The sequence below is a fragment of the Pelodiscus sinensis genome, chromosome 23 (assembly GCF_049634645.1).
Source record: "Pelodiscus sinensis isolate JC-2024 chromosome 23, ASM4963464v1, whole genome shotgun sequence".
NCBI lineage: Eukaryota > Metazoa > Chordata > Testudines > Trionychidae > Pelodiscus > Pelodiscus sinensis.
In genome coordinates, this window is record NC_134733.1 from 23901660 (window position 1) to 23929573 (window position 27914).

At 52.0% G+C, this 27914-nt stretch overlaps 3 protein-coding genes across 6 annotated transcripts in view; 2 read left to right on the forward strand and 1 right to left on the reverse strand.

Moving 5' to 3' along the window:
• Positions 1-1557, forward strand: part of RNF207 (ring finger protein 207) — a 46116-nt gene extending 44559 nt beyond the window's left edge. The window contains exon 19 of one of the 2 annotated variants that reach the window (XM_075906588.1): positions 37-1557. In XM_075906588.1, coding sequence (XP_075762703.1) covers positions 37-70 — 34 coding nt within the window. In that variant the 3' untranslated portion in view covers positions 71-1557. The remainder of the gene's footprint in view (positions 1-36) is intronic. The other variant, XM_075906587.1, reaches the window with a different exon arrangement.
• Positions 970-12932, reverse strand: ICMT (isoprenylcysteine carboxyl methyltransferase). 3 transcript variants are annotated; one of them, XR_012897340.1, is made up of 7 exons: positions 12712-12932; positions 11774-11862; positions 10489-10658; positions 9043-9260; positions 7215-7896; positions 4533-4645; positions 970-1229 (listed from the first exon to the last, which is right to left on the reverse strand). XR_012897340.1 is itself a non-coding variant. In XM_075906589.1 (5 exons), the coding sequence occupies exons 1-5, from the start codon at positions 12892-12894 to the stop codon at positions 7714-7716; spliced, it is 843 nt and encodes a 280-aa protein (XP_075762704.1). In that variant the 5' UTR covers positions 12895-12932; the 3' UTR covers positions 1620-7713. The 3 variants fall into 3 exon arrangements, 1 of the variants encoding a protein (XP_075762704.1); XR_012897339.1 differs by having other exon boundaries at positions 4533-7896; XM_075906589.1 differs by lacking the exon at positions 970-1229 and having other exon boundaries at positions 1620-7896.
• An 11245-nt stretch (positions 12933-24177) lies between these two features.
• HES3 (hes family bHLH transcription factor 3) lies at positions 24178-26789 on the forward strand. The gene is made up of 3 exons (XM_075906077.1): positions 24178-24269; positions 25425-25506; positions 26139-26789. The coding sequence occupies exons 1-3, from the start codon at positions 24189-24191 to the stop codon at positions 26504-26506; spliced, it is 531 nt and encodes a 176-aa protein (XP_075762192.1). The 5' UTR covers positions 24178-24188; the 3' UTR covers positions 26507-26789.
• Positions 26790-27914: the final 1125 nt, after the last annotated feature.

The window sequence follows — 27914 nt, forward strand, 5'->3', positions numbered from 1 at the left end:
TGAGCCAGCTGACAATTCGATCTTTTTGTGATTTAGCCAAGGTGCCTTTTCTGCTCTAGGAACGACTTGACAAGAAGCTTGGAAGACAACAGGGAGAAAGCGCTGGATCCCAAAGTGGACAGCCGAACGCTGAACATTCAGTAGGGGATCCTCGGTGGCAAAGACACTTACAGAACCAAACAGAAAAGTGGGACAGAGTCCCAGCCAGAAAGATTTTGCAACTTAGACAAGCAGAGTATCAAGAAATTGCACCACTTTGCATTTCATATATGCAAGCAAAAGACTATGTAGGAGTTTCTCAAGTACATTTATGGTTAAGATCTATCCATTGAAATAAAGACTTGACAAGATGGGGAGAACCAGCATTTCCAATCTTACTTTGATGAAATTGAGTTTTGAGGCTTCACCAACTCAGTGAATCTAAATACTGTTTTCATTATATTACCAGATGGTTTTTAAATTAGTTAGGGTCTGATTTCCCAGGCCAATCTCTTTGGCTATTTGTATACAAGAAACCCCCGACACACGACCTCCTGAGAAGTAAATGAGGGTTCAAGTTACGACGCCCCTGACTTGCGACACTTCCCCAGGAAGCAATGGCGTTGCATGTTGGGGGCCGTCTGTATTTTCAACAATGTTACAGAAAAATACAGTGTATCAGAAAACAAAAAAAATCTCTTGTGCAGCAGAGAAGTTCAGGAACTCTTTGGTAGGCCCCCATTGGAATTGGTCTCCCTTCTCCTTCATATAGAAACTTTGAAAAGATCTAGGTGTGAAATATCAGTAATTCTTTATTTCAGCTGCTGAAAGCAGAGTATTAATAAGCTTAATTTTGACATTATGGCACTGTATCGTTTATTTTAAATGCATGGAAACTGCCAGCTCTATGTAAGTTTTATTCCCTCTACCTTCTCCCCACCCTGATGAATACAGCTTATTTCAAAGTGTAGCTTAGTAAGTAATGTATCCTTTTTACAAAGTGGAATGTAATTCTTTATTTCCTCAAAGAGAGTCACCTTGCATAGCCTTGAGGCTGGGTTTTGGGGAGGTTTGTGGGGGGTTTGGGGTGATGATGTAGTGTTATGTTGGAGAGTTGTTTTTTAGCACTTCTGCACTGTCGTGTAATGAGACCTGTAGGACAACAATATTTCCTTTAAGTTTTTATGCTGTAGATGGTTCAGAAGTCTTGTTTTCCATACAAGATGTACACAGCTGTGTATATTACAAATCTGAAAAAATAAAATAAAATGTCAGTTCTTGATACTTAGTGCAAGTTGTTAATACTGTATGACTACACCACCAGGGAATTCTGGGATGGCCAGATTGTTACTGACTCATATGCCAATGTTCCTTCTAAGTGAGTGCTTGGCTGGCCACACAGGAGAGATCCAAATGCCACGCCACTGATTGGCACACTGACCACAGCCAGCAGCATGTTTCTACTGGTGGTGCACATCTGCACATGCTTTAGGCACAAAATGTATTCCACACATGCATAGGAAAAATTAAAGGGCATACTGGACAACACTCCTCGCACTAGCAGACTTCTCAAAAGATCAGATAAATTTCCTTTTGATACATTTCAGAGAGAATTTGTTTCCCCATACAATCACCACACCTTTTTGGGTTATTTCAATCTAGTATAGTTTTATTTAATAAATGGAAAGAATTTTCAACTTCTGCAAAAGGAACTTTTAAATAAAGAAATGTCCATTACAGATATTTAAGAAAAAGTGTAGAACTACTCCATTAGTTTAATGGGGTTAGTTTTAGCAAGCTCAAATAGATTGTGGAGTGATTCTAGTAAACGGTTTCAGCACAGACTTCAAACATATGATGCTATAACAAGGTAACAGTCTCCTATTGCACCAGGAACGTTAAGGTGTTTTCAAGGCAAGACACAACTTCATCATATTCCAATCCAACGACAAACTCCCGAATAACTAAAAAGTGAGATCAGAAACTACTCCAGACTGTAAGAAAGTGCAATAGAGGAACACTTACTCGATGCCATTATCTGAAAACTGTATTCTGACCAACAGTGTCAGCCAACACTTGCATGTTCTGCTTATAGCACAGAGTAAGTCAAGGAACCAAGGCAAAGTTAAATTCCTAAAACTGTGGCTTTTTGTAAACATGTTATATTTTAGGAATTTGAGGGGGGACTACGTTATTTTCTGTTGGACATTAGGATAAATAAGTACTCTGTGTTCTTACTAATCCCTTCAGTGTTCCCTGTAAGGTGAACCACCAAGGAGAGATTCAAATGCTGTACAACTGATCAAAAGAGCACCCACAGCCAGGAGAATGTGTTTCTACTCGTAGTGCACATGCACAAGCTCCTTGGTGCACGTAACATTTAGAGTTAGGAACATTGCTCCTCACTCCCAACATCCATTAATAGTCGACTTTCCAGTGTGTAGCTTATGCTAATCACTCTTTCACAAGCCTATGAACAATAAAAATGGACAGATGTTTCACTTTCCAATTTTCCCCGCACTGGCTTAAAATTGCAAACACCGCAGGGGATACAAACTAAGGTGACATGAAAAACATCCTATGGAAGACATTTGAAATCTATTGAACACATTCAGCCAAAAATGTAGGACTTGTACCTCGTGACAGTGCCCTTTATATCTGTTAGTAAGAAAGGGGCAGAGAGCCAGCAATTCAAACATCTGACAAACTTAATTTGGTCAACTGCTTCAAAATGCACAGAATTTTATGCTACCCTTTATTAGTGGTTAAGAGGTTTCCCCAGACTGCATAAATAGTCCTTTCCCACAGGACTTCATAACTGCTAACACGAGACTTTGGCTACCACTGACCAGAATCAAGCTCTTATTCACTGGGTACAGAACTAGAAGTTGTTCATTGATTACCTGTCTTGATTTTTTTTTTTAAAAATAGCCTCAGTGCTGAAGCATGTGCCACAGGATCTATTTTTATTAATAAATACATTGACAATTTATTGATTAATAAATAAATGTGAACAAAGGGAGACCTTTCCTTGTAAATGCTGACTCCCCTTTCCTTCAGGAAGGAGGGCTGCAGCAATCATTCCAGATATTTATACCACAAGATGAAGTACTAAGATCCATACTCCTATGCCATCTCCAGAAGTAGAACATTAGTGCAATTCAAATTGACTTGGGACATTATTAAAAAAAAAAAACACTCTGCACCTCATTTTCAAAAGTGATTTAGGTGTTTGAAAGATGTGTCATAATCGAGACGTGTAAAGATCATTCTTCTAACCAACCACACCCAGGGAATGATCCTACACGGGATCCTATCTGATTTTTGTGCAAATTCTAGCCTGAAATTTACAATTAACAGGAACTTTGGGGCACTGTCATAATACTAAAATAAATATCAGCAAGGCCACTGGAGAAAAAAGGGCTCTCACTGACCACTGTGTCAACCAAGTAAATCATTTGTTGGGCCCATTCATATTCTGATTATATATGTTTGTGCTATGCAAAGCTCTTTCATTCAAAGACACAATCTTAAAAAAATTGCATTCTCACCGTGAACATGCATCCTAACAGAGATCTTATTTAACAGAACCTGAGATTTGGTACATGCTAGGCAAAATCTTCAGCTACACAGAAAAAAAAGTGGCTGATGTCTTGCAACAGCTACAAATGTTCTGAGTCAACACCCAAATGTAACATGTAGATAAAGCCCAAAACTAAAGGATAACTGTAGTACAGTAATTCCTCATTTAACACTACAGATGCATTTCTGAAAGTGTTCGTACTAAGCGAAAACGTGCTATGCGGGGTCAATTTTCCCCATTAAAAATAGCGGAAAAGATGGGGGTTGGTTTCAGGTAGTGGTGGCAAAGTCAATTTTTTGTTGGTGCTGGGTCATCAACATCAACATTAGATATCTAACAACACAAGTCACCACGGTTTGTTAAAACACAAAGATAAAACACGTGAGTGAGTGGAGGAGCACTGTGACCATGTGAATTCATCTGCTCATGCGTATTACCACTGTTTTCACCAATTTATACTGCCACACGAAGCAGTCCACCACTTGATTATTTTCGTGTTATTTTGGGGACGGTCGTGTTATTCGAAAAATGTTCCCTAAAAAAGTCGTGCTATTGCGAAAACGTGTTAAGTGGGCATGTGTTAAACGAGCAATTACTGTAATGACACCATATTTGAGATCAGTGACAGGCCTGTTTAAGTGATGGAAAGCAAGCCATTTATGGAAAGTCAAAAGACAATAACTCTCCCAAAGAAGTGCTAATAAAAGACGACAAAATGTGTTTCTTTACATACTCCATCCCACTAAGTTAGCTAAATAGTTTAAAGCAGTAAATTTTAGCAGCTAAGAGCCTATTTCAAATCCAGACATTCAGAGCCCAGCCTCTCGGTTTTACATTGAAGCAATTACTGGACTGTTTGCTTTCTGGCCAGAACAAAATCAAGCACAAAAACTAACAAAAGAATGAGAAGTCTCACTGAACGATGATTTTTCAACTAAGAGGAAAGACCCATGAAATCTAGCTAACTTACTTGCCGAAACAGCTGTCCAGTAGTTGTAGACGTATGCAGGCTCATGTGGTGAACAGGGGATTTGTTCCAAACTAGACCTCAAACAGCCATGTGAGAAAGATGTGAGCTCGAGTCTAACAATGAGACAAGGAGTAATGCAGCATAAAATGTTTAGGGTTAGAGATATTTGACCCACAGAAGTGAGTGATACACAGCACATGATTAAACAAGGCATTTCTCACTGTGTCACTCCACCAGTTTGACCTAACTAATTATTTATGTAAAACCATGTCCCTAATGCATTTTCTCCATTACCTGGCAAAATGAAGTCCAGAGCACATTTAAGTTTACTCTGCTGGGTCATTTTGAGTATACCTCGTTATTTCCAGGGCTATACTATGAGCTAGGAGCCTGATTCCCCTGCTCATGTACACATTTGCAGCAGCAAGTATGAGCCATGCGGCCACAACAGCCCAATTGCAGTGGAAGCCTGGTCGAGCCATGTGGAACGCATACAGATCAGTTTTTGGCAGGTTTGTATTCTGCATGGCTCACCTGAACCTCCACTGCCATTACCCATGCTATCATGGTTACAAGGCTATTTATCCCTGCATTACCTCTCATGGAGCTATCGCTAGTATGTGTACACAATCACCCGAAATGACCCACTGGCTCATAGTACGATGCTTTTCAACTTTGTCTCAAAGTGCTTTACAAAGAAGGTAAATATTATCAATAGTAGTTGTAGTTATGAAATATTTATACAATGGAAAACTCATCTCAGCAAAAAAACCCATTTGTATTAAGATTTTTAACTGGTTTGAGATTTCTTCTGAGGTATCATAGAATAATAGGACTGGAAGGGACCTCGAGAGGTCATCGAGTCCAGCCCCCCGCCCTCAAGGCTACAGCCACATAGCAACTTTTATAACTTTCAGAAGTACATTTCAGGCACTTCTACTGCAAAGGAAAAACAATCTGTACAGGAATCAAATCCTTACATATAATTACGCAGAGGAAAGACAACATTAGTCAAATACAGCCCTGCTGAAGTTTTATACCCCTTCTTCGAGCAAAAAAGCCAATACATTAAATCTCATACTGAATCTCAGTGGATATTTTAACTAGAATTCAATTGAGCAAGTGCCATGAAATTTGAAAACTTAACTTGGAAAAGAATTACCGTATTTTCCGGCGTATAAGGCGACTGGGCGTATAAGACGACCCCCCAATTTTCCAGTTAAAACATAGGTTTTGGCCTATACTCGCCGTATAAGACTACCCCCCCCTTCCGAGGCAACACCATTTAATAACATCAGATTTGATTTAAATAATTTTAATTAAAATGGTTTTGACTTACGGGTACTTAAAATCCTTCAAAATCCTCATCATGTTCATCCTGTGTATTCTATTAATGCATACAAAGCCTGCTCGGATTGGCAAAGGTTGTAATAGCCCGCCTCTCTGACTCAGCCAATCCGAGCAGGCTTTGTATGCATTAATAGATGACACTGCTTGCCGTGATTGGCTCAGCGTGGTACATACAGTATCAGCACAGGGACGTTCTGTATGTAGCCGAAGCTACAGTATGTTTATACCCAGCGTATAAGACGACCCCCGATTTTTGGGGGATGTTTTTTAGTATAAAAAGTCGTCTTATACGCCAGAAAATACGGTACACTTTAGGGAAAGAGATTAACAATTTGTCCCTATACCTCTTGCTATTCAGGTCTACAGGGATTTGTTTGGTACATACCTCATTTTAATACTAGTGTGTTCCCAGTGGTATTTCAGCATGCCTAAACTTAAGCATTCTAAATAACCCAGATAGTCAATAGCACCATGAAAACAAAACAAAACACTCTACTGAATTACAATCCAACAGAAGCTTCTACCAGTGCTCTAATTAAGGGAATACTTCAAGCCAAGCTGTTACTTGTCAATATGCAATTCTCATTCCTACAAGGAAGTCTATCTAGAATCAAGGAAACGGACCATCTTTGGTATATAGTAACAGAAAATAAATTATACCACAAAATCTGAATATAAATCATTTCCAGAATATTTAGACTATCACCACAGTTACTCCAAAAAATACCTTCTTACATTAGTGTATTTTCTGGAAGCATTTCCTGTACAGATGAAACACCCAAGATGTATTCTAAAACCTGGCAAGACTCTTACCACCTACAGCCTTTTACAAGTCTGACATATATTGCTCTTTTCCTGCGTGTCACAAAAACCAGGAAGCTGTAATTTCTTTGAATTATAATTCACTCAAGAAAATAAGTTTGAGTGGAGAAAGAGCTAACAGTTTATTTGAATAGGATTGAATGCAGCACGATTTTCATGAATTTGAAGAGTGTGCTTTACAGAAGCAAGTTTATGATTTGCCAAGGGTACTATGGAAAAAATGAGAAAGCAATAATGAAACGTAAATTCATGGCACTAAACTGATGGAAACAACTGAGTTATGTAACCTAGAAAGTATCTAGCCTATGCTTTTGTGGTGTTTAAAGATTTGTGATTTAAGAGAGCTTGCATATTGAAAGCCCCCTATTAACATTGTATCAGAAGACAGTGCTTTGTGCCACACTGCCAATCTTTCAGGAAAGCATATCTCCCAAACAGTATGCAAATTCATGCATTTAAAAGACAGACATAAAAGGCCAAGTTCTGAAAGCCCTCCAAGCAGGACATTACCACATTGACTTCAGTGGGAATTCCACACACTGCAGGTTTGTAAAGTCAGGTCCAGAGAGGTTAAAGCTGTGCTGTGGAGTGTTTTTATTGTCAAAAAGCTTGACTTTTAAAGTTTCACCATGGAAATATGAACCAGCACCCTTCAAGTGCAATGGTAGTTATTAGGAAGTGCAAAGCTCATTCTTCAACAGAATCTGTCAACATATTCAGTACAACTCAGCTGTTGTAGGCAGAGTGAGTCATCTTCTCGCCAGCATTACATGACATTTTAGGATCATTATAGATTAAATAATCCCAAAAACGCCCCTATACATCTAAGAACACCTATCTTGACTGAGCTTCTTGTTTATTTGGAAGGCATTCCAGTTGCCTAGCCTCTAACGATTCTCCAGCAGATGACCAGTAAATGGACATGGGCAACTATTAGAGTGTGTCACAATATAGTGCTATGCATAGTTCCTTTCCATATGATGCCTGGAGCTTAGTCTGATTTTTCACGTTACAGTTCCACTTTGATTCCCTTGATAAAAGGCAGACCTGATGGCACTCTCTTTTTATACTTCAGGTATTCCTCTCCAAAAAAATGAATTAACGTCATCTCCTCCTCTTCTATTCGCTCTTTGAAGAATCTCCAGGAAGCTAAAGTGTAGCCAACAACACAGATGGGATTACAGAGTAAGACCTGCAAGAGGACACAAACTATTAAAGTCCAATTCAGCCTTGCTAGCAAAACTGTTCACCCTGGGAAAGGATTTTGGTTAGTTGTTTGAAAAACACAAGTGAAGTTTCATTAGTTGTCCACAAGTACATATTTGCAGAAAGACTTAAGTTGTCCCTGTTCTCCAAACACAAATATTTAGAATTGTTATTGATAAGAATAATCTCTGCATTCCAAGTCCATCTATAAATGAGTTCTGATGAAGAGCACTGCTGTTTCTTTCTACTGTAATACCAAACCCAAAGAGTGTGCTGCTTCTAAGAGAATTCAGGTTGTAGAGCTTATAGAATCATAGAATACTAGGACTGGAAGGGACCAAGAGGTCGAGTCCAGTCCCCTGCCCTCATGGCAGGACCAAATACTGTCTAGACCATCCCTGACAGACATTTGTCTAACCTACTCTTAAATATCTCCACGGGGGAGATTCCACGACCTCCCTTGGCAATTTATTCTAGTGTTTGACTAATGCATACATGGTTTGCATATTTAGAATGTCTCTTAAAAAAAAAAAAAAGACAGCAACACACGACTAAGTTTTATATATTTGATGCTCTATATTTGTTCTCAACTAACGTAATTACAATATCTAATGCACTGACATTTTAAGTTACAAGAGTACTATAGTTGGTTTCAAGTATTGGACCTAGATTTTATACACACTAAATGGGTTAGTTTACTTGTCAGTCCTGTACAATACTAATATTTAAAAAGAATAAAGCAAGTCTGATGGCTTACTGGAAGACACTTTGGAAGTAAAGATGAAAGGGAGGTCTGGAAACACCCTGGAAGCTTTAAGGTCCCATGGCTAGCAGCAGATCACACCTTGAACCTCTGAAAGTGTTCCAGTTCAAACCCATGCTCCATTGCCTCTGCTTATTTCATACAGAAAATTAAGGATATAGGGTCTTCCCAACTCACAAGATGGAGAGTTCAGAGGCCAGCAGTTTCATGACTGACAGCTAAAAGTGTGCTGGTGGAAGACAGAATGTGTCAAAATCCATTCCAGGACTCCTATAAGTTGATCTTTTGCTATACAGATTAGGTACAGACTCTGGGTAGCATTAAGAAAAACTAGAAGATCAAGATAGCTAAGTGTATTTTATACAATACCTGTGTTCCAATACTCCAGTAAAACCATCCCACGTAAGATGGGTGCCGGAACCACCCATACACCCCACTTGTCACCAAAGTATGAGTATCCGATTTCTCATTCTGAACAATATGGTTGAAGTTGGAGCCAGCTGTGAGCATGGCAGCTTTCCTCAGACATTCCCCAAAGATCACCATCAATAACCCTACTGCACTGAGCCAGGTGATCTGCTTCATTTCTGCAAGTGAATAAGTACTGGTCACAACAGGTTTTAAAAGTTCTCTTATTGCAGGTAAAAAAGGAAATTTAGGGTTAGAGGTCTAGAGCAGAGTGAGTGTACCCTCGAAATTAATTAACCTAACTTGATGCATCAAAGCCCCAAAGTTATTATATACTATCCCCAAGAGACTGACAGGCATGCTCTTGTTGTTTTAAGACAATGAATAACATAAATGCAGCATGTGTTTTAAAATTTTAGTCTATAAAAACTAAACAAAGCATTTGAACAGCAGTCTGATGCACTACTTACTCTTCACCTATACTGACAAGGCGGCAGTGTCTCTTAACTATTCCTGATAAATCCAAATGCAAAGGAAGAGTGGCTAGAATACACAGCTAAAAGAGAATCTAACCCTAGAACTGAACACTGTCTTGTTATTTTACAAACTGGTTGCAGTTAATATGCTTAGTCCTCAGAGGAAAAAGTATGCACTAAGACTCTCCCCACCAATTCAAGAGCAGCACCGAGGAAGCCAAAACAACCCCCCTCTGGTCTAACCTAGGGGGTTTGAAATGGAGAAGCCATAAGTACGTCTCCCATTCCAGAAAACTAGTTTAAAAAAGTGTCTAAAAAGATGAAGAATCACAAAATAATTGTTATTTATTGGTAACATGAATCTTGCTTGAGCACTGACAAAAATCCAGTCAGGAAGATCTCCACTTCCAAGTTTTTTTTTTTTTATATATAAACAGAATGCTAATCATTCACTGGTACTCAAGATTGCCTAAAAACTATACTCACTTTCAAGAGTCAATACAGCAGGCTTAGTGTTTGTAACAATTGTCAGTTTACTCAAAAATCTCTTCTTCTTTAGACAACCCAAGACAGAATTACTAGATGTGACTATCAAGCCTAGCTGTGCAACTCCCAGGTTTCATCCTTTACCATGCTTTGTTAGAATCCCACATAAAATGTATTTAAACACCAACATGCTGAGCCATACCCATACACAAGGTGTGAAATCCTGGTGCTGTTTAAATCGGTGGCAAAACACCTATTGACTTCAGCAGGGCCAGGATTTCACCAAACACATCAAAATAATTTAATCCTAGGAATGCATCTCCTTTATGAATTGCTTAAAATATGCTGTATATGCCCTCCTGTGACATACAGCCTATATTCACCCTGGGGCAATTACTATTCTTTTTAAAAAACTTACCCAGAAACCTCAAATAAAGCTACTGACCTGGATAAATGATTTTTTCAACTGTGAACTCTATCCAAGAAGAGAGAGCAGCTAGATTATACTCAAAACTGTGGTTTAGGAGGAAAGAGTCCAAGGACAAACTTCTGGGATTATTGATCGCTGTCACCAAATACTCAGAATAATGGAACAGTGACAAGGAACACATATACCTAGAAAAGAAGAAACCACCCAAATTTAAGCTGAACTTAATTTATTGAAAAACTCCAGTTACATTTTGCTGTGTTTTTTTCTGGAATCCTGTTTTGAAATCCAGGGTACTCTGTTGACCGTTCAGCAGCATAACTAGAATTCTGCAACTCTTATTCTCCACTATCTATACAAATGTTACGAACAAACATATCATTTATATAAGGTTACATATACATGTATATTAAAAACAAAACTGTTAAGACTTTCATTTAGGAAGAACTGGATGCTTCACGCATTAGTAATAAAGTTTTACCTAATGCATATAAAGCAGACCACAGCAGCAGGTAGAGACTGTAAGGAAACGATGGGCAATGTAGGCTAGTAAGTGGGCCGCGTTCATCTCAGTGGGCCGCAAGCTTGCAGTAATCAGAATGCCTCCCAGAATTAGCTAGTTTTGTTAACTGCACTTGCATACCTAAAATTTGCAGGGTGTGCAGACAGAACCATAGCAGTGCTTCAATTGGATGCAGAAGGGGCATGCATCTCTCAGTCAATGTTGTGTGCAATCAGCATGCACCTCACTTAACATGCATGTTACTTTAGTAATACCAATGGGGAGGAAAAACACTACTTGGACAGAAACCAACACATTCTGACACCCTTGCGTGTGGACCACAGTAAACAAAATGTCTTGTGGGCTACACACAGAAGCTTGATAAGCTGCATGCGGGCCAGTTTGCTCACCACTGCTGTAAGTAATAATACCACAATGGCGCACACATCCTGCAAAAGCAGGAGTATTGAATAAATAACCAAATGGTACATTTCCCTCAATCTAGGATTTCTAGAATAGACTATCCAATCTGTCACCTCTCCGCCACTGATGTGAGGACATGTAAGCACCCTGCATGTGAAATCTCTCAACTGCCAGTGGGCAGCACTCTGCGACAAAGGCCAGGAGGGAATCAGACCTGTTCAATCTTTGGCTTTCTCCTCAGTGACAATGATGCAGGTTTGCTGATGCAGCATGAGCAACAGGACCAGAGCCAGGCAGGCCCAGGTCTCCCGCACCACAGTCACCGTGTTGGGACACACCAGCTGCCCTGGGCCCCGCTCACCCAAACCCTTTCCTTACCAGCCGAAGTGCTGCCACGAGGACTGTGCGAAACTCAGCAGTAAGCCGCAGCCGCAGGCAAAGCCCAAGAAGCAGGCTCGGATGGCGATCTGCACACAACAACGAGCAATCAACAGAGATGCAGCTCCCGCCCGGGCCCAGCTCCCCCCCCCCCCCGTTTCCTCCCCCCCCTCCGCCCGGGCCCAGCTCCCCCCCCCCCGTTTCCTCCCCCCCCTCCGCCCGGGCCCAGCTTCCCCCCCCCCCGTTTCCTCTCCCCCCCTCCGCCCGGGCCCAGCTTCCCCCCCCCCCCCGTTTCCTCTCCCCCCCTCCGCCCGGGCCCAGCTTCCCCCCCCCCCCGTTTCCTCTCCCCCCCTCCGCCCGGGCCCAGCTTCCCCCCCCCCCGTTTCCTCTCCCCCCCTCCGCCCGGGCCCAGCTTCCCCCCCCCCCCGTTTCCTCTCCCCCCCTCCGCCCGGGCCCAGCTTCCCCCCCCTGTTTCCTCTCCCCCCCCCCGCCCGGGCCCAGCTTCCCCCCCCCCCGTTTCCTCCCCCCCCCCCCGCCCGGGCCCAGCTTCCCCCCCCGTTTCCTCCCCCCCCCCCGCCCGGGCCCAGCTTCCCCCCCCCCGTTTCCTCTCCCCCCCTCCGCCCGGGCCCAGCTTCCCCCCCCCCGTTTCCTCTCCCCCCCCGCCCGGGCCCAGCTTCCCCCCCCCGTTTCCTCTCCCCCCCCCGCCCGGGCCCAGCTTCCCCCCCCCGTTTCCTCTCCCCCCCCCCGCCCGGGCCCAGCTTCCCCCCCCCCCGTTTCCTCCCCCCCCCCCGCCCGGGCCCAGCTTCCCCCCCCCGTTTCCTCCCCCCCCCCCGCCCGGGCCCAGCTTCCCCCCCCGGCTCCACAGCCGGGCCCGCCCCGCCCTCGCCAAGCGCCGGCTGAGCGGCCGCGGGGGGGGGGGCGCCGGGCCCCGCCCGCACCTGGTAGAGCGGCGGCCGGTAGAGCAGCAGCAGCAGCGCGTTGACCCCCGCCCCGTGCAGCGCCAGCGCCGCCCGCCCCTGGAGCCCGGGCCCGGCCGGCAGCGCCACCACCGAGGCGCCGAGCAGGAAGGCGGCCAGGCTGGCCCGGCCCTCGGGCGGCAGCCTCCCTCCCGCGGCGGCCATGACGGCGGCCCGCCACCCCGCCGCGCGCGAGCGTCCCCACGCACCTCTCGCGAGAGCCGCGCGCGCTCCAATCTCGCGAGAGGCCCGGCCCGCCGCCCTTGCGAGTCCCCGCCCCGGGCATGCTGGGAAGGGTCGAGGCGCGCGCAGCGCACTCCCGGGGCATGCGCAGAGCGAGGGCCGTTGCCCCCCGCCGTTCTTCCCATGCTCGCGTGGCGTCCGCGGGCTGCCAACTCTCCCGACCGGACACGGCGGCAGCAAAGGCGCCCGGCCGGGAGAGTTGGCAACTCCGTGGCCCCGTTCGCATATTTTCCTTCCTGGCCTGTCCGGTGGCTCACGGCCCGGGCTCAGCGGCCGGAGGGGAGGTGCAAAGCCGCAACCCCCGGGCCGCGCTAGGGCAGCGCCTCCCTCCCGGCCCTTTTATACCGCGGGCCCGCACGCTCGGCGCGCCGCTAGCCCTGCATTTGCATATTCAGTATGCAAATAGCGAATATGCAAATAACACGGTCCCAGGCGCCCCGCCCCCGGAGCCGCGCGCCCGGCTGCATTCAGCTCGCGCAGCCCGGGCCGGACCCTGCGCTGCGGGCTGGGCTGAGCGTCCGAGCCCTGGGGGGGCAGTGTCCGGGGGGGCGCGTGCCCCCCCCAGGCCAGTGGGTGCAACAAACTTTCTCATGAGCTAGTAGAAGCAAATCGTGGCTGCGCCCCCCCCCACACCGTGTGGAGGGGGGGTTCGGGGGGGGGGGCTGAGGATGCAGATTTGGGGCATCGGAGGTGGCTCCCGCTTTGGGGGGCAGGGCTGGGGCAGCAGGTGCTGACCTCAAGCAGCTCGCACTCAGCGGTGCAGTGGACAGGGGGCTAAGGCAGCTTCCTGCCTGTCCTGGCAACGCAGACCATGCTGCGCCCCAGGAGAGCCAGCAGCAGGTTCCCAGCCAGTGGGAGTGCGGGACTAGTGCTGGGGGAGGGGCAGTGTGGGGCGCCCTCTGCACTCTCCCCCGCCGCCACCGGGGATCCAGGCCTGCTGCTGGCCACTTCTGGGGCGCAGTGCAATCTGTGGTGCCAGGACAGGCAGGAAGCTGCCTCAGCTCCCCCCCCACCACCACCACCACTCACCTGATCCCCCTGCAGCAAGGACACTCAGTGCCTGACATTCCACCACCCAGTGCTGGATCCCGACCCATCCCTTGAAAATCACTGCTGCGTGCAACAGAAAATGCAGGGAAGAATTTATCTTCAGGTCCCCAAATTGTATGAAAACCAGTATCAAAGTGGCAGACTCTTAACTAATTGTTTATTAAGAAGCAAAATGCAGGACAATGTAGCACTTTAAAGACTAACAAGATGGTTTATCATCTAATAAACCATCTTGTTAGTCTTTAAAGTGCTACATTGTCCTGCATTTTGCTTCAACTACCCCAGACTAACACGGCTACATTTCTATCACTTTATTAAGAAGAAATCTCTCTTTACAAATGGTATCCCACTATAACAGCCCAAATAATCATCTCATTTATACTCTTTCTTCATGTAACTTTGACTTGGGTAATGTCTCTCTGGAGTTAGACATTACTCAAGATTTACAGGTGAGATTAGCTGTGGGCCCACTGTTTTGCTGTAATGTCGTTGTGACAGAAGCTTTCTGCTGCAGAGGCAGTGCATTAATACTGCCAAACAGAAGAAGCTGCAAATAACACACTGGTCTTCCCCTCTTGCAGCAGGAATTTTGGATAGGTGTGTGAAGCTGTAAATGCTGCAGCAGCAGAGCTGGCCGGCCCAGACAGCAATAAATAAAAGCTTGGTGTATCCACTGGGGTTGTGTCACTTGTTTGTGATTGTCCCAATGGCTTGTAACTTGATTCTTGGTTTTGTAACCGTGTTGTGGCATAGACACTAGAGGGGGCATGTGCACTAGTCAAAAGAAGCCCACAATTGCAAGTTAGACAATGTATTTTAGTATGTATGTAGCGTGTGCAGCTGAATTCTTGCACTGATTTCAGTATCAGTTTCTACCTCTTTAGTGATTTGAGAGCCTCGTTTCTTTTTTCTGAAAGTTTTTCAGATCACTTTTACATAATTTAGACCATCCCACTTTTAAACTTTTTTCTCATATACTGAGCAACCTTCTCCTACCTCAAATCTCAGAATAATGTCTCTAACTTTTGTTAATGGGTCCCGCCTATGCTCAGCACCTTTGAAAAGCATACTCCAGGTCTCCAGCTGGGCTCCCAAAAATGCAGGCACTCCATGCTGGTGGACAGTTTTGAAAATGTTGCTCTCTTGTCCCATGTCAACAGTACCAACCTCCTCTCTCCTGATCATTAACCAGTGAGCTATGATTTTTCTCATTTAAACTCTAAACTTTTATAGGCAGGGCACTTATCATCTTGTAAAGTCATGCATGTGTGGTGCTGTATATAAAATAATAGTACTCTGCCATTTGAAACCAGCCATTCTTATTTGTAACTGAACCCCTTCAGTGGACCGCTTGGAGTTCAGTGCAGCTAGCTGTAGGTAGCTGATGAATGTGATAACCCAGAACAATATTATTTTGGGTACATTTCAGTTTTTGTACATTAAACTCACTAAAACTTCTGTAAGGGCTGCATGTTCTATCAATGAATTGGGCCAAAGTGTGTAAATTACATCTGAACAAAAGAGCGGGGTAAATATTTAAAGAGAGGAGCCAGCTGGAGCTATGCACAAAAGGCTCAGACAATGGGGATCTTTCTTGAATTCATTCTTCTCAACTCTTGCAAAACCCAGTTCAGTGTTGATTCACTTCCTTGATTCACTCACTTGACTCATTATGTGATCGAAACCTAACTAAACAGATGTTAAAGTCACTTCCAGCAGACTTCTCAGGAATAGGTTAACTTATTTCAGCACGTTTGAATTTGCTCCAATCAATTGTGATTGTCACTCACTGCTGATTGAAATATAGTTTGAGTGAGCCCTGAATTACAGTATCATGTGATGAAAGGAAAAAGACTGCTGTCAAGTCCTCGCCAAAGCTTTAATTTGTAAGACTGTGTCTAGACTGGCAAGTTTTTCTGGAAAATCAGCCACTTTTCCGGAAAAACTTGCCAGCTGTCTACACTGGCCGCTTGAATTTCCGGAAAAGCACTGACGATCTCATGTAAGATTGTCAGTGCTTTTCCGGAAATACTATGCTGCTCCCGTTCGTGCAAAAGTCTTTTTCCGAAAGACTTTTGTGCAAAAAGGCCAGTGTACACAGCACAGTACTGTTTTCCGCAAAAAAGCCCCGATGGCGAAAATGGCGATCGGGGCTTTTTTGCGGAAAAGCGTGTCTGGATTGGCCACGGACACTTTTCCGCAAAAAGTGCTTTTGCGGAAAAGCATCCTGCCAATCTAGACGCGCTTTTCCAAAAATGCTTTTAACAGAAAACTTTTCCGTTAAAAGCATTTCCGGAAAATCATGCCAGTGTAGACGTAGCCTAATAGTGGCCAAGCCACTGGAGAAACTCTTGTCAATCCCAGCTTCTGCTGGTCTTGGGCATTCTCCAAAACAGGAAAAATCAGGGCCCACAGAACTATTTTAGCCTCCCTCCTCCCCCCCCAGCTGGGAAATCAAAGTCTTCTGAAGTTGGGAATCTTATAACCCAAGACTGTTCCCGAGAGTAGCAACACTATCATGGGGGGAGGGCAGGCCCTTTTACTCTTTCTATGTTTCAGAATAAAAATAACTAACAGGAGCTGGTGGTTTTGACTCCCCAGCTAAAGCAGACAATGACTCAGGCAATAGGCAATGTGGTCCCTTAACACAGAGCTTTTACCTGCCAGGGCAGTGCAGTTTGCAAAGATATAATTGTTCTTCAGAAACATTCATATTATCAAAAACAATGAGCAGTCCTGTGGCACCTTAGGGTATGTCTACCCTAGCTCGTTAATTCAAGCTAGGTAGGCAAATGAGGCGACTGGAGTTGCAAATGAAGCCCGGGATTTAAATATCCCGGGCTTTATTTGCATGTTCCCGTCCGGTCGCCATTTTGAAATTTCACTAGCCCGAACTCACTGCTGCGTGGCTACACGCGGTAGTGAAACGTTAAGTCCTTAGTTCGAGTTAACGTTTGACTGCCGCTTGTAGCCACGGGCAGTTAGTTCGGACTAAGGGGATTTAAAAATGGCGCCCGGACAGGAAGATGCAAATAAAGCCCGGGATATTTAAATCCCGAACTTCATTTGCAATTTCGAATGCCTACAGTAGCCTCCCTAGTTTGAACTAGGGGGCTAGTGTAGACATACCCTAAGGCTGTGTCTACATTGGCATCCCTTTCCAGAAAAGGGATGCTAATGAGACACTTCAGAATTGCAAATCCGTGGGGGATTTAAATATCCCCCGTGGCATTTGCATTTACATGGCTGCCGCTTTTTTCCAGCTTGGGGTTTTTGCCGGAGAAAAGCGCCAGTGTAGACGCGATTTTCCGGAAAATAAGCCCTTCTCCGGAAGATCCCTTATTCCTACTTTCAAGTACACTAAGAAAAATAAAGAAGATCATGAGCTTTTGTGGGCAAAACCCACTTCATCAGATGAGTGGGAGTGGAAAAAGCAGAATCCAAGCTATATATGTGTTGCAGCAAAAGCAATTACCTGGCAATTGTAGGACCCGTGTTAATGAAGCTAATTAAGTGCGCTGGATGTGTCCCATCCATAATAATTAATATCATTGTTAAAGATCAAAGTGCATCTCTGCAGTTAAACATTCCTTGGCAGACCTAAGGCTTTAAGCAACGTGTGAGTCAGAATATAATATAAATTAAAAGAAAGAAGATAGTATGCAGCAGAGAAATGTGCAGCACACTTAAAGTAACCTACAATTAGGAACTCATTGGCCAAAACTGTGATGAGCAAAACCAAATGTCTATGTAAGAGTCTGTATAAGGCTGGATTCCTATTTCACAGCAGCTGCATATGAATATCATGCCACTGTCTTCCGGGGATTTGTACTGGTGTAAGCGAGAGGAGAGTCGGACCCAACGTTTCCAAGCTCCCTTTATATGCAACAGACGGTTGAAGTCCAGTGTGTGATGTATAACTGCATTTTCTAACTGCTTGCTGAGAAGCAAATTGATGGGAAACTTCCCTATACAGATCCCTGAGCAGCTTGGGAGACCATGAGCTTTTGAGTATTCTTTGGCTCTGTGTGGGGTAACATTTTGGGGGGGGGAGGGTAGAGCCCATTAATATGGTGCTGCCTCCAAATCTGGAGCGTGACCAGCAGTGAATAGCAGCTCTCAGCCCAGCTCCAGGAATCGCCTTCGCACAGCCAGAGCAGAACATTGCACATTAGCAACATTTTTCGGTCAATTTTCCACTGTTTAATACTCCTCACCACACAAGTTGTTCAAACCCAGCCAGATGTAGCGTACAGAATAGGCAAATCCAGAGAGCAGTGTGGGGATATGTTGAACCATCAGGAGCCTTTTCATGCAGTCATTCATTAAACACAGCCTGCTGTGCAAGAAATAGCCATGTAATTAAAATAATAGGTGGGAAAAACAGGCACACGATTAAAGTTGGGCCTTAGGGGGAAGGAAGATCGGTAAGTAACCATGAGAGGAGAAGAAAGGTTTGCAAGCCCTTTACTTCCTGACCTCGTCTGAATCTGGATCAGACGCTTCCCCCTTTCTGTGGCTTGAGGGATGCATCCAGATGAGGAGATTTTCTCTTGACTCCTTCATTCCGTTTTGCTGCATGCTCGCCCCCTCCTCTAAGCGTTTGCAGAAATAAGCAATGCGGAGAACAGAACCACCCGGGTTGCTGTGACTCCAGGGAAGGCTGAATTCCAGACAGCTTGCTGGAGACATCCTGGTGTATTTGAGCGAGTAATAGTTACAGATTGTAGCTGGACTATGCACAAGGAGCCTCTCTCTGTCCCCTGCTTTGTGTGGCCAAGAACACGGGTTAGGCACGGGGATTGCTTATCCATCCTCTGCCCCACAACACCCAGAAGGGGAAGGAGAAGTGTGACGCCATGGCCCTGCTGGGGTGAGATCTGTGCAGATTGGGGGAAGGGGTGTGATGGGCAGCCAGAATAAGGCAGACGCTCCCTCTCTGCAAGCTGGGGAGTTCTCAGGGTCAGATTTCTCCCCCAGACTCCTGAACAGCAGCTCCATCCTGCCCCTAACGGTGGACTCTGCCTCTAGCTCTGTCTCATGCAAAATAAAAACTACAGTAACAAAGCACCGAGACTGAGATGTTAAACTCCAAAAAGCCAAGACACAGAATCCTAGAGCTGGAAAGGACCTCAGGAGTCATCGAGTCCAGCCCCCTGCCCGAGGCAGGACCAACCCCAGCTAAATCATCCCAGCCAGGGCTTTGTCCAGCCGAGACTTAAACACCTCTAGGGATGGAGATTCCGCCCCCTCCCTAGGGAACCCAGCCCAGTGCTTCACCGCCTTCCTAGGGAAATAGTTTTTCCTAACATCCAACCTAGACCTCCCCCACTGTAACTTGAGCCCATTGCTCCTTGTTCTGCCATCCCTCACTACTGTGATCAGCCTTTCTCCGTCCTCTTTGGAACCCCCCTTCAGGGAGTTGAAGGCATGCAGAGTTCTAGTGGAACCTAAACACTGTCCCTTGGGCTGGTGCATTTCAACCGGGCTTAAATCCATGGTCACACACAGCAGCATCTTCCGGGACACAATATGCACGCAGGCAGTTCCCTGTCACAGGAAGAGCTGACCATGTTCGGTCCTTAGAGCAGGGGTGGGGAACCTCAGTCCTGGGGGCCAGATGAGGCCCCTGGCTTGCCTGGATCTGAACCCCAAGCCTCAGGCCCCCCACCCAGCATTGGGGAGCCTGCCCTGCCACTCTAGTCCTCACACAGCCCCCGGCTTGCAGGCCCCTGAGGCTCAGGGCCTCTCCCCCCAGCATTGGGGAGCCTATGCTGATGCTTCAGCACCCCTGCCACCCCACCATGGGGCTGGAACACACAGAATCTACTAGGCTGGGCTCCTCTAGGCTCTGGTGTGCCAGGGGAACGTGGGGAGAGTCTGTCTGCTCACTGGGGGCCCACTTCTCACCTATGTGCAACCCCGACTGATTTTTCTGTGGGTCAGCGGGCCCCGACCCAAAAAAGGTCCCCACCCCGGCTTAAAGTATGGAAACCAAATGGTGAGGTTCCCCCAATACCCTTAGCTCCCACGCTGCTGGTATGGGCCCGGCTCTCCCGCCGGAACACCCGCAGGCTGTCCGGAGTCGGAGGCAGTCTCTCAGGCCATCTGGCCCCTAAAAGCCTTGATGGCAAAGACTCCATGGCCTTGGGCCTGGAAGCCTCCATGTGTGACATGAGTCAGCTGGTCACCATGGACTTATGGGAGAAATCCTGCCCCCTTGTGCCCCATGTGCAACGCTCCCATTGGCGTCCGAGGGAGCCGGACTTCACCCCACCACAGTGGTGTCCTTGGGCTCCAATGCTGCTTCCTCCTGAGGCCGGAGCGGGACCCTTGTTGTTATCCTCCTGGCCGAGACCCAGCACCCAGGGGTGCCCAGCGGCTCTGTGAGCGTCCGGGGGGATTAGCCGGTTTGGAAGCAGCTGGGCTTGGCAGTGCCTTGTTTAATTACCCTCTGCGCTTCCCAAGTGCCCTTTGCTCCCATTGTTCTAGCGGGATCAGCATAACAAGGGTCATTTGGCTGCTCAAAGGGCCCCTTTGAAAGCCTCCCGAAGCCATCAGGGCTTTATGACAAGGAAGCAAATCATTAGGTGACAAATTACCCGGGCCAAGAATGGGGGTTCCCCTCCCAATACAGGCTCCGCAGCCACCATCCCCTGGCAAGGCACTGAGCTCGCGCGGGTTTTGGAGGAGCCCCAGCCCGTCCAGCTGGGATCGGGAGGATCATGGCAGCGCTGGGCCCAGCAACGCACTTACCGCGTTCACCGGAGCAGGCCGGCTCCGGCCCCTGACGCCTGGGGACATGGCCCCACCCCTGAGCGTGTGCTCAGTACAGGGGCGGCCCCTGCCCGATGCTGTGGGCCCAGGCGCCCAGCCTGGGCAGGTGGGAACCCGCTGGCCCCTTTGCTGGAGCTGCTGAGGGTCCCTCCTGGGCCGGGATGTACCGTTTGCCTCGGGAGCGACCCCCGCTGTGCTCGGTGCTGTACAAAGGCGAGGGGAGCAGACGGGGCAGATACTGGGCTGGGGGAAGGGGGCGCCGGAAGGATCAGGGTTTGCAGCGGGAGGATCCCCCCCCCCCAAGCCCAGGGCTGCCCTGGCTCTCACGGGCAAGTCCAGGGGTTCCCTGCCCTGCGCTGCCTCCGCCCTCGCTGCCAGCCTGCTCGGCGGCCCCTCTGCGCAGCCAGGCGCACAGCGACCCGGGCCGGCTGGGCGAGCCCCCCAGGAGGGCGGGGCGGGACGGAGGGGCCCGGTCTGGCTCCCCTGCGCTCCCAGCCTGGCCCCAGCGCGGCCCCCGAGCTGGCAGGGGAGTGAAAGGCCGGGGGCGGACCCGCGATTCTCCACGCTGCCAGGGGCCGTCCTGCCTGGGAAACGCCGGCCGGGCCAGACACTCCAGCAAGCGCGCCCCGCCCCGCCCGGCGGGGGCTGCAGCCGGCGGTGCAGAGCGCCCGGGGGGGGGGGGGGGGGAGCTCACCTGGCCCAGCAGGGACTCACGCTCCGTAGCGCAGCCAGGGCTCGGGCGCTTTTCACTGCACCCCGGGGCGCCGGTTCGGCTCAACAGCTCTCAGACCCCCCCCCCGAACTGGCCCCGCCCCGGCCTGGGCCTGGAGCTGCCTGGGCTGCGCAGGGGCTCCGGCGGGGCCCCAGCAGGAGTGGCGGGAAGGGGGTTCACCCCCCTGGTGCCCCGCAAGCCGGCGGGAGGGGGGAGCTGGCAGGTGCAGCCTGCACTGAGCCCGCAGGGCGCTCGGCCGGGGTGTCCTCCACGTGCTGGGGGGGTGATACGGGGGGGGGTGTCTGTGCGGTGCGCGCGGTTCCAGTTCGGTTCCCGCTGTTTTTGCGCCCCTGCTGGGGGATCCGCTGCCCTGGCGCCCCCCCCCCCCCCCCCCGGGGCCGAGACCCTCCCGCCTAATCCGGCCTCTGGCCCAGGAGCTTGTGCAGCGAGCGCAGCCCTGCGCACCAGCCCGGCGAGGGGAGGGGGAACAGGCCAGGCCTGGGGGCAGAGCCCCGGTTCGTAGCCACACGCGCTGGGTTGGGATCCGGCCTCCCGGCTCCTGGGGCGCGGGCGAGGGGGGTTAATACAGAGCTCGTCCCGCCAGCTCGCTCCAGCCCCGCGGGCACCGGCTCCTGGGCGCGGCGGCGCTCGGCCCGACCCCGAACAGCCCCTGGGAGAAACTCTCCCCCCACCTTCGCCGCGCACCAGCGAGCAGGGCCAGCCCGGGCCCCCGCGGCCCTTTGATCCATTGTCCCTGCGCCGCCCCCGGGCAGCTGTGACAGGCGGGACGGGCCCGCTCCGGGCCTCCTGACCCAAGTTACGCGACGGGGCGGCTGGCTCCGCGCTGCACCCGCGCCCGTCTGCAAGCCCTGGGCGTCAGGGATGGGGCCCCGCCCGCGGGCTGCCCCGTGGCAGTAAAACCCGCCTGGTTCCGAGCGACACGTTCCCTCGGTATTTGCGCTGCTGCCCTACGCCCTGCGCCCCGGGCAGCCCAGCCCCGCCCCCGCCCTGCGCCCTGCGCCCCGCGCCCCGGCAGCGTGCGCTGCGGGCTCTGGTTGTACCGGGCTGGGCCCGATCCTGCGCCTCTTCCGTTGAAGGCAAGGGCCCGGCCCCCCACGGGCTCCATTTTAGTACCCCTCGCCCCCCCGGGAGAAGGGCTCAGCGGGGAATGCTGGGGGGAAGTTTGGCTTTGCCGCCGTGTTACCAGCCCCCGGGTACGTGCTTCGGGCAGCGGGCTCCCTGGGGCGGTTTGGGGGGTCCCCTCCCCAGCGAGCGGGAGAACCCCACGATTCAGGCGCCCTCCCTGCGGGCGAACCGGGGCTCCAGCCCCGTCCCCCCGGGGCTGCGCGTTGCGTTCTGCCCGGGCTGGGGAAAAGCGCCGCGGCTCTGGCTCTCACGACCGGGCTGGGCTTCCCAAACATCTGGGGTTTTGTGTCCGGACCAGACCTAATTGTCTGTTCTAAACCCCTTTGAGCCGAGTGCGCGGCAGGAATTCGGACTTTGCAAGGCCATTTGGAAGCGAGGCGAATCCGGGAACGCCCCCGCCCCCCCTCCCCGCGCTGGTTTCCCACGTGCAGCTGGGGAAGGGGCGCCCGGGTAGTTCTGACTCCGGACAAAAGCCCGCGGCAGAGAGCCCGAGCGGCCCCGCGGCAGGGGGGTGCGTGTGCACGGGACAGGGGACACCCGCGGCGCGCGCTGCGCACCCTTCCCGCGGCCCGCGGCGCACGCTTTAATGCAACACGTGTCCGCGCGTGTCCCCGCGCAGAGCGGAGAAATCGAGCCCCGGGCGCTGTGAAGGGCTGGAAGGAGCAGAAAATTGCTGCATTGTCCGGCCATTAGGGCCGCTAATCTACCCTGGCCGCCCCGCGCCAAGCGTGAAACGCGGCCAGAAAGGAGGGGTTGCTGGCCCTGGCTGGCATGTCTTCATCTCCGCGCGGCCCCCTGGCCTGGGGAGGGGACGGACCCTTTGTTAATTCGCATCGGCGGCCCGCTGGGCCCGGTGAGGCAGCGACTGAGAGCAGAGACCCAGCTGGCGCTTGCGGTGCGCGGCGCTGCACAGCCCGGCCCGGCCCCAGCACGCCCCTGCCGCGCGCGTGTCCCTAGCTCCGAGCCGCGCGCCCAGAGCCTGCTGAGCCCCGCGGGGGGGGGGGGGGAGGGGGTGGAGCTAATTAGTGATGCCGCCCCCCCCCGCGCACACACACACGCGGAGCCCCCCCCGCCGGGGGTGTCAGGCTGGCTCGTGGCTCCGGGCTACCCGCAGCGAGACACGCAAACGACACTGAGCATCCCGGTAAAGTCCTTCTCAACCCGCCCCCCCCCCAGCGCCTGGCCAGTCACGCAGCCCGTGGCCACGGGAGCCCCCTGCGCCAGCCGGGCCGCCCCGCCCTGGCCCCTTCGGGGAGGCGCTCCGCGCCTGAATGCCCGCATTGACATGTAAAGCGAGGGCCCCGTATAAATCCGGCTCCCGCCCGCGGCTGCGGATGCCCAGGGCCGCTCGCTCCCAGAGGGGAACATGCTCCCAGCGCCGGCGGGCCAGGAGACACCGCAGCTGGGCAGCTTCCGCAAGGTGGGCCCGCGGCCCCGCCGGGAGAGAGGCGTGTAGTTGGGGGGGGGGGGCGGAGGACAAACCCCGGTAACATTTTCTCCCCCCCCCCCCCCGCAGATTTCCAAACCCCTAATGGAGAAGAAGAGGCGAGCTCGGATTAACGTGTCTCTGGAGCAGCTGAAGGCGCTGCTAGAAAAGCACTATTCCCACCACGTGAGTCCCCCGCACCGCTACCCCGCAACTCCCGCACCGCTACCCCCGCAATCCCCCCCCGCACCGCTACCCCCGCAACCCCCCGCACCGCTACCCCCGCAACCCCCCCCCGCACCGCTACCCCCGCAACCCTCCGCAACGCTACCCCCGCAACCCCCGCAACCCTCCGCACCGCTATCCCCGCAACCCCTCCGCAACGATACCTCCGCAACGCCCTGCACCGCTACCCCCACAACCCCCGCAACCCTCCGCACCGATACCCCCGCAACCCCCCCGCACCGCTACCCCCGCAACCCTCCGCAACGCTACCCCCGCAACCCTCCGCAACGCTACCCCCGCAACCCCCGCAACCCTCCGCACCGCTATCCCCGCAACCCCTCCGCAACGATACCCCCGCAACGCCCTGCACCGCTACCCCCACAACCCCCGCAACCCTCCGCACCGATACCCCCGCAACCCCCCCGCACCGCTACCCCCGCAACCCTCCGCAACGCTACCCCCGCAACCCCCCCGCACCGATACCCCCGCAACCCCCCCGCACCGCTACCCCCGCAACCCTCCGCACCGATACCCCCGCAACCCCCCCGCACCGCTACCCCCGCAACCCTCCGCAACGCTACCCCCGCAACCCCCCCGCACCGATACCCCCGCAACCCCCCCGCACCGCTACCCCCGCAACCCTCCGCACCGATACCCCCGCAACCCCTCCGCAACGCTACCCCCGCAACCCTCCGCAACGCTACCCCCGCAACCCCCGCAACCCTCCGCACCGCTATCCCCGCAACCCCTCCGCAACGATACCCCCGCAACGCCCTGCACCGCTACCCCCACAACCCCCGCAACCCTCCGCACCGATACCCCCGCAACCCCCCCGCACCGATACCCCCGCAACTCCCCCGCACCGATACCCCCGCAACTCCCTCTGCACACAAATCGCTACCCCCGCACCACTATCCCGACAACCGCTCCACCGCCCCCCTCTCCCCCCGCTCCCCCCCCCCCCCCGCACTCTGCTTAGCCCTCAGCAGCCCTGGCCATCGCTGGGTCTACGCGCCTTTCCCGTGTCCCGGGCGGCTCCGCAATGACAGGGTGGCCCGAGGCGCGGTCCGGGCCCGCTCGCTCCGGTATTTACCGCAGGGCCGGGTCTCTCCCCAGATCCGAAAGCGCAAGCTGGAGAAGGCGGATATCTTGGAGCTGAGTGTCAAGTACATGAGAAGTCTCCAGACATCGGTGCAAGGTACCGGCCCCCCCCCCCCCGAAACCGGCGGTTGTGTCCGGGGAGAAGGGGGTGCGGATCCGGAACGAATCTCTGAGCTCCGGTGTCTCTCCGGGGAGGTCCCTTGACGAGTAGTGGTGCGCGGAGAGGGTCCTGGGGCTGCCTTTGGCTGGGGCCGGGCTACGGAGCGGACCGTGGTTCCGGATTTCGAGCCCTCGCCCCGTTGTATCGAGCCCCGTGTGGACACGATGCGGGTCCTGTGCCCCGCCACTCGCAGCGGGCAGGAACCCGGCTCTCAGACTGGGGAGGCGCGGGGCCCGTTCTCCTGGCTGGGCTGCAGGGCAGAAATCGCGCTGCCCGCCCGCCCCCTGCCCTCAGGCCGGGGCCGCAGCCTGGCTCTGGGCGCGCAGGGGGCGAGGCCCGCGGGGGAACGCAGCGCCCCAGGCTCCCCGAGCAGAACTGGGTTCGCGCTGCGCAGCGGGGTCAGGACCCCCGGGGCGCCCCGCTGGTTGCGCAGAGCCGCGCGCAGAGTCCTGGGCTCCCAGCGGGCGGGCGCTGCTCGCCGGGGCTCGGCCCTGGATCCGCGGATGGGGGGCGCCGGGCCCCTCGCTGCTGCGCGCCCCTGGGCTGCTCACCTGCTCTCCCCTCCCCAGGCGCTGACTACCAGGCCGGCTTCCGGAGCTGCCTGAACGGCGTGAACCAATTCCTGCTGCGCTCCGAGGGGGGCAGCGACGCGTCCTCCTTCCACCTGCTGCAGGAGCTCGCCCGGGCTGCGCCGCTGGGGAGCGGCTCGGGCTGCAGGACCACGGACAGCAGCCCCGTCGCGGCCCACCCGGGGCCCCGGAGCTCCAGGCCCAGTCGCGGGGCGGAGCAGCCAGCGGGCGGCCCCAGGCCCTACACGCAGCGGCCCGGCGCCCGCCGCTCCCAGACTGAGCCGGGCGCTGCAGCCCAGCGGGGCGGCCCCGTGGAGCAAGGACCCTCGGTGCCCGGCGGGAGCCAGGCGCTGTGGCGGCCCTGGTAGCGCTAGGCTGGCCAGGAGAAGGTGGCTGGGTGGGGCGTGCCCGGCCCGTGGGCGTTACGCGCAGGGCGGACGCGCCTGGCTGAGGATTATCCCTGATCCACCCTGGCCTCGGCACCCTGGCCAGCCGGCGCCCGGGGCAGGCAGAGCGCGGTGCCAGCCGCACTCCGGGCAGGCAGAGTGCAGTGGTCCGAACAAGCCGGGGAGAGGTGGCCCGGTCTGGCTGGCACCGGGCCTCGCGCTGCTGGAGCCCCCGGGGCGCTTGTACCTGTGTTTAGTCCCGGGTTTCAATAAACCGGCTCCCACATCCCGCTGTCGGTCTCGGTTCTGTTCCGGGCTAGGGCTGATGAGAGGGAACGAGTCCTGCAAAGTCCCCGGAGAAGCAGCCGCTTTGACTAGCGCAGCCCTGGGGGGAGCGGGGGCGGACCCAGGACAACTTCTCTCCGCCTGGGCGTAAACGGTGAGCAGGCGACGGTTGCAGAGGATACAAAATTAATCAAGCCGGTTACATTCGGAGTGGTCAGGCGCAGAGTTATCCTGGGCCACCGGACAGGAAAATGGCAGATGAAATTCAATGTTGATAACTTTGCAAAACATGATCCCAACTGACACTTCCAGCTGGTGTACGTTAACTGTTACCCCGGGATGAGAGTTTGGAGTCCTTGTGGCTTGTTTGCTGAAAACAGCTGCTCAAGGTGCAGTGCCAGTCAAAAAAAAAAAAAAAAAAAGTAAGGCTGCTGTAAGAGTCCATTAACACAGGAGTATAGCAAACCATTGCAGAAAGCGATCTAGGGGTTATAGTGCGGCCACAAGCTAAATATGTGTCACACTGTTGACTGTTGCAAAAAAAGCCAACATGATTCTGGGATGCATTAACAGGTGGGTTGTGAGCAAGTCATTCTTCTGCTCTATTCTGTGCTGATTAGGCCTCACTTGGAGTAGTGTGTTTAGTTCTGGGCACCATATTTCAAGAAAGTTGTAGATACATTGGAGAGGGTCCAGAGAAGAGCAACAAGAATGATGAAAGGTCTAGAGAACATGAGCTATGAGGGAAGACTGAAAGAACTGGGCTTGTTTAGTTTAGAAAAGAGAAAACGGAGAAGGGACACGATAGCAATTTTCAGGTATCTAAAAGAGTGTCACAATGAGGAGGGAGAAAAATTGTTCTCCTTGGCCTCTGAGGACAGGACAAGAAGCAATGGGCTTAAACTGCAGCAAGGGAGGTTTAGGTTGGACATTAGGAAAAAGTTCCTGTCAGGGTGGTCAAACACTGGAATAAATTGCCGAGGGGGGTTGTGAAATCTCCATCTCTGGAGATATTTAAGAGCAGGTTGGACACACACCTGGCAGGGATGGTCTAGATGGTGCTGGGTCCTGCCGTGAGGGCAGGGGACTGGACTCAATGACTCGC

What these genes read in the sequence shown, in the direction of transcription:
- HES3 (XM_075906077.1), top strand. Translation starts at nt 24,189, where the DNA reads ATGGAGAAGAAGAGGCGAGCTCGGATTAACGTGTCTCTGGAGCAGCTG. An exon ending in AAAAGCACTATTCCCACCAC is followed by an intron (nt 24,270 to 25,424) that starts GTGAGTCCCCCG and finishes GTCTCTCCCCAG; the next exon opens with ATCCGAAAGCGCAAGCTGGA. An exon ending in TCTCCAGACATCGGTGCAAG is followed by an intron (nt 25,507 to 26,138) that starts GTACCGGCCCCC and finishes TCCCCTCCCCAG; the next exon opens with GCGCTGACTACCAGGCCGGC.
- ICMT (XM_075906589.1), bottom strand. Translation starts at nt 12,894, where the DNA reads ATGGCCGCCGCGGGAGGGAGGCTGCCGCCCGAGGGCCGGGCCAGCCTG. An exon ending in TGAAAAAATCATTTATCCAG is followed by an intron (nt 9,261 to 10,488) that starts GTCAGTAGCTTT and finishes ATTCACTTGCAG; the next exon opens with AAATGAAGCAGATCACCTGG. An exon ending in ACTGGAGTATTGGAACACAG is followed by an intron (nt 7,897 to 9,042) that starts GTATTGTATAAA and finishes GTCCTCTTGCAG; the next exon opens with GTCTTACTCTGTAATCCCAT.